Source organism: Oryzias latipes, chromosome 15 (genome assembly GCF_053564925.1).
Source record: "Oryzias latipes strain Hd-rR chromosome 15, Olatipes_Hd-rR_3.1".
Lineage (NCBI taxonomy): Eukaryota > Metazoa > Chordata > Actinopteri > Beloniformes > Adrianichthyidae > Oryzias > Oryzias latipes.
Window position 1 is genome coordinate 25,042,363 of NC_136251.1, and position 9,122 is coordinate 25,051,484.

At 35.5% G+C, this 9,122-nt stretch overlaps 1 protein-coding gene across 4 annotated transcripts; it reads right to left on the bottom strand.

Moving 5' to 3' along the window:
- Positions 1 to 1,167: 1,167 nt before the first annotated feature.
- On the bottom strand, positions 1,168 to 7,711 carry morn4 (MORN repeat containing 4). Of its 4 annotated transcripts, none has more exons than XM_078931895.1 (6): positions 7,621 to 7,711; positions 6,222 to 6,294; positions 5,931 to 6,093; positions 4,562 to 4,676; positions 4,360 to 4,469; positions 1,168 to 4,276 (listed from the first exon to the last, which is right to left on the bottom strand). In XM_078931895.1, the coding sequence occupies exons 3-6, from the start codon at positions 5,995 to 5,997 to the stop codon at positions 4,128 to 4,130; spliced, it is 441 nt and encodes a 146-aa protein (XP_078788021.1). In that variant the 5' UTR covers positions 5,998 to 6,093; positions 6,222 to 6,294; positions 7,621 to 7,711; the 3' UTR covers positions 1,168 to 4,127. The 4 variants fall into 4 exon arrangements, with proteins under 4 accessions (XP_078788021.1, XP_078788023.1, XP_078788022.1 ...); XM_078931897.1 differs by having other exon boundaries at positions 5,931 to 6,004; positions 7,621 to 7,710; XM_078931896.1 differs by lacking the exon at positions 7,621 to 7,711 and adding an exon at positions 6,469 to 6,538.
- Between the last annotated feature and the right edge of the window lie 1,411 nt (positions 7,712 to 9,122).

Sequence of the window (9,122 nt, forward strand, 5' to 3'; positions counted from 1 at the left end):
TTTTTGTCCCACATACAATCTGTTTGTAGTTCACTAAGCACAACCAGAATTAAGGTGAACAAGATTATGAAGCAGATTTTCCACATCTGAAAAAATTCAAGGATTTTAAAGTGTGCCTTATGGCTCAAAAATAGAGTAAGGGTCACTTCATTATCTCTGATTTAATTTTGATTGGTTTTATTTATACATTTCTGGCTCAAATGCACCAGAAATGCTAAAATAAACTGTTTATTTATTTATTTATTTATTTTTATTACTGCTGACATCGCATTACCTAACACTACATTTTTTGCATTAAGTCGGTCCTATGAAAAACAGGACGTCTTTATTTTGAATGGAAGTCATTGTCATGTCTCTGTCAAAATTCATTTTTTTAAGAAAAGAAAAAGCTATTTTCTGTTTTATTTATCTTTTCTTTATGCCAAAAACAACTGTTTGATTATATTGATCAAAATACTAATGATAACATAAACACAAAGCTGTGTTTTCTTTTTCTAGGGGATGAAGTCAGATTTCGTGGCTCCTACTGGGTAGAGGTCATTGAGAAATAGACCTGGATGGGTCTTTAAGGGTTAAAGGTTGCAGACCCCTGGCCTATATAACAGGCAATTATAAGGCTACAAATGGATAAAAAATAAAAAACATACATCATCAGCCTAGAATTTGATGGCTGTGTGTTTTACAAGTTCGGGTTTGTGGTTGTTTCTGTTGAAATTGGCTGTATGCTTTTGAAAAGGGGGAGGATGGGGAGTCCAAATCCAGATGAACCTGTATGTCCATCCTTTATCCTTTTACCCCCACAGATCTGCCTGACACACAAGAATAACAGAAACAGAGCAAATTCAAACATTGAAAGCATTTTTTTAGATAAAAGGAAAAAATTATAATTGTATTTCGAACTTAAGCTCAGAATCAATTACAACTTATTTTAATTTTACTCTCAACTTTGCATGCTCACTTCATTACATTTTTATCTAAAATCGTTTGACATTTCAAGATACTTTTTGATGGTTTTTTGTTGTTTTTTATTATCAGATTTTCCTTTTTTTCTTTATTTTTTTAGGTCTGTCATGGATTAGCTGAATCGCCATGAAACAACTTAGCTCTGTTAAGAATTCATCTTGTAAATTAGGCAGCTTTGCGGATCGAGTTAAGGCTGACTCTGGGTTTGTTCTTTGCAACAAAATTCTTTATTAACTTTATGCTTCTCCGTTACAGAAAAACTTGCAGTGCTTTGTCACAGCACTCACACAACAATACAATCTTACAATGGTAACCATGACGATGAAGTGAAAGTCTAGACTACAGGCATGCTTTTAAAGCACCATTTCACTCCAGGTGAAAACAGACATTTAGTGTGATTCTTAGGCTTTCAGCTTGACAGGCAAGGGCATATGGGCAAACATGGCTGAAGTTCAGTTGAGTTTTATTGAGTGTAAAGAAAAGAGACTTTTTTTTAAATGCACCATGTCTCAGTCTTTGCATATACGACATTCAAGAGTATTTTAAAGTATCAGTACTCAAATGTGCCACAGCCATGAAACACTGAAATGGCTTATAGCAAGTACTACTAATGAAGGGTAACAGTAATATTTTTTTTATTTGATAGAATATAAACAGAAGAATTCAATGCAAAAAGCCCCTTGATTTTTCTGGTTTATCTTTAGCCAGTTCCATTTTTGGCCTTATAGCACCAGCCAAGTTTCATCCTAAGAAACATCTTTGTTGTTAAAAAGGAAGCCTTTACTGACACTGTCAATAATCTCATAATTGCTCCTCTTTGGTTGATGTTTTATAGGCAACCTATAGTTTAAACCCTGTTTTATGATGAGGGCATTACATTTTTCTCCATCGTAAAACTCCATTCTGAAAATCTTTATTTCGAGTTTGAAATATATTTACAACATGTGATAATAACCAAAAATGTATTTTGAATTAAAATAAATACACATTAATTGCTCCCAAACAAGTGATTCCTTTACTTTGAAAGTCTCTGCGTCTTTGATTTTACTTTGATGATGCAAAGTCAGTATGATCTAAAAGAAAAAAAGACCCACATCTTCCCATCAATGATTTCCATCATCGGGACTAGAGGTTTGTCAGAAAATGGAAATCTGTTGGATTTGTGTGTGAGTGAAGCAATTTTATTTTAAAGTTTTTAACAAAAAGGTCCTCAACTTTTGTTTGCGTGACGGATTTCACGTAAAAACAAATGCAAAGGAGAAGAGAATTTAAAAATGATCCATTTTAAAACCAAACATAAAACTCTCTAAGGCAATCTCAGCAAAATCTCAGCTTTGCTTTCTGTGAACTATGTGGCTACTTTGGGTTCCTAAAGCCATGACCTACAGTTCTCCCGCAAGTTGCAGGTTGGTGTGAAATAGCACAGACTCTTTCAAGTCTTGGTGCCTTTACAGCCCACCACCTGGGACCTGGTGACCACTCTGATTATTGAGAACAAAATAGAAGGGATGGGAGGGCAAGCCATGAAGGATCTAATGTGTTGCCGCATGTGTTAGCTGTGCCTAGACAATGACGTTCAAAGAAGTTTATGAGTAGATCCAGGGACGGCAAGCAATGAATGCCCTGTGAGGATGTCTGAGTCATGACTAGACCCTAAAGATCCTCTCGTCAAGCTTCTGAGCCAGAAAGAGATAGAATGAGCTCTTTGGGTTAGTAAAAAGTTACTACTCCAAATGAAAGAGTTTTCTCTGCTTGTCTTTGCGCACTACTATTCACAAATGTGGGAAACCATTGATCCGTGCAGCATCTAACCCTGCACAATAAATAAAACAAATATCATAATCTCAGTATTAGCATCTGTGATTTGCGTATCGCAAAAGATGGCGTAAACTGCGATAAATGATTACCCTAAATGTTCACACAGATGCTGAAACAATATCATTCCAGCTTGAAGTATTTAAAAAACCAAAAAGCCCCTTTTAGACAAATTGGATGTACCCCTTAACATCGTTGACCAATCGAATGGAGGACTTTTATGTTAGAGTCCGGCCTCCTATGTAGACGTGGGTCATTTGGAGTTTAATTTAAGTTATGTTGACTTGTAATTATTTAATAAAACTGTTGAAATTGATATGGAAATTATGTATTAGTTGTTTTGCTATTTGTTTTGTATGCATTGCATGTCATATCACCATTGCAACATTGATCACTAATATTGCAAATCGCATGTTTTTCTCATATTGTGCAGCTCTAGTAGCATTAAAGCAAATTTTGTTTCAGTCCACTACAGTTAAGTGATGCTCTCAAGTTTATGCTTTTCTTGTTCTTGTCTTGTCGTGAACTGTGGGTCATAAATAAAGGAAAATGACGGCGGACTGAGGTCTCTCGTAGAATTGAATCTAGAGTAGAGAGGTTAATTTTACAGCTATTTTTACTATAACATTTTACATTACATGCACAGGGCCCCTTAAGTTATAGTAATAAACCACAGCCTTTGAAAATAAAATGTATTCACTTCCTAGCTGAACGTTTTCAACTTTAAAATTTGTGCAAAATTTCTACAAAGCGATTTACAGCAGTATCTATATAAAAATGACAAAAACTCATTAATCTTTTCCTAATTTAGATAAGGATCTACCCTTATAGAGGAACACAGATTTTTCCCAAGGACACTTCAACATGTGGAGGAGCTCAGAATCAACTCTTACTCGTCCTGCTCCAAAAGACCACTGCACTTATTTATGCGCAGATGCCCTGTGCTTCAACTCTACCACACTTGAAATATGCAGTCGTTTAAGTAGCAGTGCAGTAGAAGAACTGTAGGAAGAGGTCCCAGTTGTCTGATTTAAAAAACAAAACAAAAACAAAGGCTTTCACTTGAGGAAGATTGTAAGACACTTCTTCAGAATACAATCAATAAAAAATGCTGCTTTCATGACCAGTGATGTCCACTTTACCTTCACAGGTTCATCTCAAGTCAGCCAGAAATAAACACATTTGGTTGAATGTTTTTAGCAATCCAGGTCGCTGCAGGAGATTCAATAAGGGTGCAGAGAGAAGAGGATGGTGGGAAACAGGGATAAGCATGTGGCATACATCCCTGAGGTTCATCTGAATGATGTTAAAACTCTGCTTGTGTCTCTTTCATTTGTTGTCCAGGGCTTTCAAAACGCCAGGCTATGTGCGGTGGAGGCAGAGGCTTGTGCACGCTGTACCACTCCAGGACACTTTTCCCTCTTCTGGAGCTTGTGATTTTGGAACAGGCCCTCGTTTCTGGGAACACCATGAGATCCATCCGGGAATGTCAACAGTCCTGGAAGCACAGAAGTGGTAGACCATGACGAAAGCCGGGGAGAAAATAAATTGCCTCCTGACAGGAGGGTGTAGCAGGCTCACCATATCCCTCTACACGCCCGTCTTTGAATTCGCCTTCAAATTTCATCCCATCATATCGACTGAAGACGCCTGTGCCTTGAAACTGTCCGTTTAAAAACTCTCCTTCATACCTGATGGAGTTTGGGGAAAGCACACAATTAGATGTCCGTTTTACCTGACAAAACAACAAAAAGGTGACATCTTTTATCTCGCTGTTACACACCTAGATCCATCTGTGAAAAGCAGCACGCCCGAGCCATGAAAAAGTCCGTTCTCAAACTGACCCGAGTAACAAGTTCCATCTTGAAACTTGAGCTGACCGAGACCGTGCCGCCGACCTTGACATAATCAGCAAAAACAGAAGACACAGAATTGACTTTGTTTTTTTAATCTGAACCGTTAGATTTCTTTAGAGTAAATCATTTCTTAAAAAAGGGCCAACATGTGACAGGCGTTTATTTTCAGCTAAGTTTGTCAAACAGCTTTTGGCAGGTACTCTGTGCTGGGATTTAAATTCCCTTCATCACCCTACACTCTGTGAATTAAAGCTTTACAGCTGAATTAGGACTCCTGTTTGCCTACCATGCAAATTGGAATTACAGCAGTTTTAATCCGGACATTTTAAAATCAGAGGCTCAAGGAGCCATGCTGTTAAAACTGTGAAGGAAAGACCCTGCTTACCCTTCTGGTGCAATGTTTTAGCCCTGACAATTGTGTCAAACTGTGTTTTATACACCTGCTTTACAAATGCAACAGACTCAAATTCACTGTTTTTTTCTTCTTCAAATATTTAAAGAAAGAAAAAGTAAATTTAGTAATAAAAAAACAGAAAATGGATGATCCTCTTGTTTTTGCATGACTTTTACAGATCAACAAAAAAGGCACCAAGAGGATTTGATAAAGACGGAGCTCATGCTGGGCTACCAATGCTTGCTAATTGGGATTTATTCAAACGGGGTCAACTCACATGTGCAAGTGTCACTATTTGTAAAGCAGTGTGAGCATCACCTAATATTAACTAAAAGTAAAGGCTTTCAAAAGAAGTAAAGGTTTCAAAAATGTCCAAAAATGTCATGATTCTGTGTGATAGTTCTTGGCAGACAATTGAGTAAAAGTACCTGAAAATGTTCCTTTACGTTTTAAAATAAGTTTGTATTTCTTTTATATGATAAGGAAAAACTATTGAAAGGAAAAAGAACAACAACTATTTTAAACTTGTCACTGGAATCTCTATGCATTTTAACAATCATTTATGAAAGTAAAAGCAAAGTATATATTTTTGGTTTAACATATCCTGTTATTTTTAAGCTTATTTCGATGTTTTTCAAACCATCTTCTCTTTGATTATTGTTCCATTTAATTTGATGTTTAAACTATTTGCAACACCTGACATTATTTTGTAGACAATTTACAAAGTATTGCGGTGCTTAAAGTTAAAAGATTGTACCAATATTCAACGGATTTGTCTAGGTTATCCACCAACACACACCTAAGATTCTAAAGTATATAGATGTTAGGAAAAAAATCCTTTTATTTCTTTAAAGATGTTATTAGTTTAAATGTCATCATGCAGTGCAGCATCACCGTTTTACCTTCCTTCCATTCTCCATGGTACTCTTCCCCACTGGCATATGTGAAAGATCCTCTGGTTAGAGTCATGATTTTCCTAATTTTGATGAACAAAACAAAAGAATGTCACGGAGCTTTGAATCGGAGAGCACATATGGTCCACTGCACTCTGGTGACAAGAACTTCCTGCAGGAAAGAAAAAAAAAGTCCACTCTAAATTGATGTTTTCTTTTTCTTTCTTAATCATTGTGCTATCCTAGGCACTTTAACATTGGGAGTGGGGTCATCTAGACCCACTAGACAGTGTGCTGAACCTTTTTTCTTCAATGATTTGTTATCTTCACTGGTGTCCATAGATTACATGAAATCCTCTTCACCTTTATCCACCTGTGTCATGGTAGGGAGAACACGTCAATGTAAGGGTGGGGTCATAGGGTAGCACAAGGGTTAAGTAAAAAAATTAAAAGCATGTTCAATAAATAAGGTATTAGATCATTTAACATGGATGTACACTGTTATAGCATTTTAATAACGTTTTTTGGACACTTTTGTTTTGAATACCCTTTGTGTAGTAGCTGTGATGCAGGGGGGGCCACGGTTGACGTCTGATCAAGGTCACACTGAACTCCACATGTACACGTATATGTACAATGAAAAAATAACTAATGAGATTTATCCTCATAACAATTTGCGTTAACAATTCTTAAGTAGATGTTAGTGCATCTCTGAATATACAAACTACATCTAGTACAATTACTCATTTAGTCACATGATACTCTCTTAAGTAAAAATGACTTAGTGATATTTATATCACACAAGACCCAATTACTAAATTTTATTAAGTAAATTGTATAATACTTTACTAAAGAAGGAACTGATTGTTTAAATTACATTTACACTTAGTTATTACTGTAAATATGACATGTGTTTTCCTAGAAACTTTTTGCAACTAACTGAGTAAATGTAACCATGATTTCAAATATATGTACCCCAACCCCATCTCCACAATACGTAAAACAAAAAAGAAATACTTTGCAACTAATCATTAATAAATACTTAAAGTGATACATAAATATATTCCATGCATTTGAAAATTGTGCCACACATTTGTGTTATACACTCAAATAGCAGGAATGAATGGGATCCATAAGTAAACCCTGATCTGTCAGCACCTAGACATTTGGATAAACATTTTCCTCTTTCATCTAACGCCTTTTAACACCCAGTTCTAGGATGACATATTTTATCACTTTTTATGCAAACATGCTGATTAAAAAAACTGCATTTTATTTCATTATGCTTGAAAGGGGCATGTATTCAATGCATTTAAGAAAAGGAGTCAGTGTGTAGGGCATGTTTTGCCTCGAGGACAGAAACATAAAGTAACGCCTTACAACACACACTGCATTCTGCACACATTGTTCAGGGAGTCTCTCTGTGAGCCAAATATTGCTGCCCTGCAGAATAACAGAAAGCGGTAAATTTACCAATGGGGCCATTGTGACATAAATAATGCAGCGCACAAAGACAGAAACACTAATGTCCAGCTAAAGCTGTCAATGTAATTCGATAAATCTAGCCTTCAAAACACAGGACCTGCCGACGTGCCTAAAAGACAGTCGCTTTGGCTCCAATCCCTGTATATATTTGACTGGATCTCATACAAAAACACGCGTGGAAACGGTAAAGGACGTTTGAAATGTGAGCGTTTACCTGAACACAGTGTCTTTCGTCCCTCAAGCATGGAAACCGAGGGGCGTAAATACACAACACCGGCTGAGAAGTAACGTGGCGTTCAGGAACTGCACTTAATGCTTGGAACAAATTGTTATCCCTTCTCTGGTGAGTTGGAGGAAACGTGCGGGAAAATGAAAACTCAATCTAACGCGTTTCACTACAGTAATTTACATTAAATACAATACCCCACATCTGCAATTAGACACAAAGAGGGAGAGAAATTGTGATATGGTCGAGTGCTAAGTGATAATTTTTTAAAGAGCTCATGTAAAAACAAATTTAGAAGTTTCCGATAGGATTTGAATGTAGCATTAAAACCACACTGCATGGCATGCGATAGAGAAAAACATCACATATTTTGTTATTGTTAGAAGAAATTTTGGGTTTTATTTTCAATGCATTAATGAACAATGTTTTTTTAAGGAAGTAAACAGATTAAATATTATAAAAAATATGTGAAATAGTTTCGTTGCAAGTTGTAAGGAAGAAGTGTTGCATATTAATATTTTGTAACATTTCGTAATAATTAACATTTTGTAAACCTGTGTTCATATTCACATTTTGTTTGTCTGTTATTTCTTCAACTGTATTAATTTACTTTTATTTTTTAGAATTTTTTGTCTTCATATTCTGCTTCATAATACTAATCATTATGGTCGTTTTAGAATTGATTGCACCAGAAATAATGTATTACTTTTTTGTTTGTTTTCTAAAAGAACAATTGAGGTTGTACATTTTTTGGTAAAGTTTTTGTTTTGTTTGTGGATGTATATCCAGCATGGATGTGTATCTACAGAGAAATGATGAAGCTATCATTTGCATGTCTTGTATATTTGGATGTATATGTATATATGTACCCTCTTTCACTTCTATTTTTTAAAATTTTCCAATCAAATCATGACTAATCATATTAAGTTTGATATATGTGGATATGTCTTTTGTTTACCTTCTATAGTTTTTTGTTTTTGTTCTGATTGCTTGAAAAAATCCCTTCCAAATCCATATCATATCTTAAACAACAGCATCTAGAGGATTGAAGGTCATGTGCATCCAAGACCTAATGACCACTTTCCTGGCAGACTGAGCCAGAGGTGGCATGCCTTCTATATTAAGCAGCTTCAGTACTGATCTGATGAAGACCATGTGTAGTTTTACAAAAACTTCTTTGGCATAATCTGACTCAACAGTGAATAATGTATTGGTTCATTTTTCTTAATCAACAGTTTCAAACAATGAAACAAACTTAAGCACACAGTATTATGGACTCAAAACAATAGTGGAATTAGATTTTTGTTTTTTCTGTGTTATAAAGAAAAAGGTGTGGTTAAAAATATGAAAAAAGGGTCTAAAATAAACTATAAACAAAGCAAAACAAACATGAGGTGAAGTCAAGAGAATTTATTGCATATGTAGGTTATTACTTTGCAAATTACGATAAAGCAAGTAAAGAAGTTAGTAAATTTTATTTTTCACACTTG

What these genes read in the sequence shown, in the direction of transcription:
- morn4 (XM_078931895.1), bottom strand. Translation starts at nt 5,997, where the DNA reads ATGACTCTAACCAGAGGATCTTTCACATATGCCAGTGGGGAAGAGTAC. An exon ending in CCATGGAGAATGGAAGGAAG is followed by an intron (nt 4,677 to 5,930) that starts GTAAAACGGTGA and finishes GATTATGTCAAG; the next exon opens with GTCGGCGGCACGGTCTCGGT. An exon ending in CGGGCGTGTAGAGGGATATG is followed by an intron (nt 4,277 to 4,359) that starts GTGAGCCTGCTA and finishes CTGTGCTTCCAG; the next exon opens with GACTGTTGACATTCCCGGAT.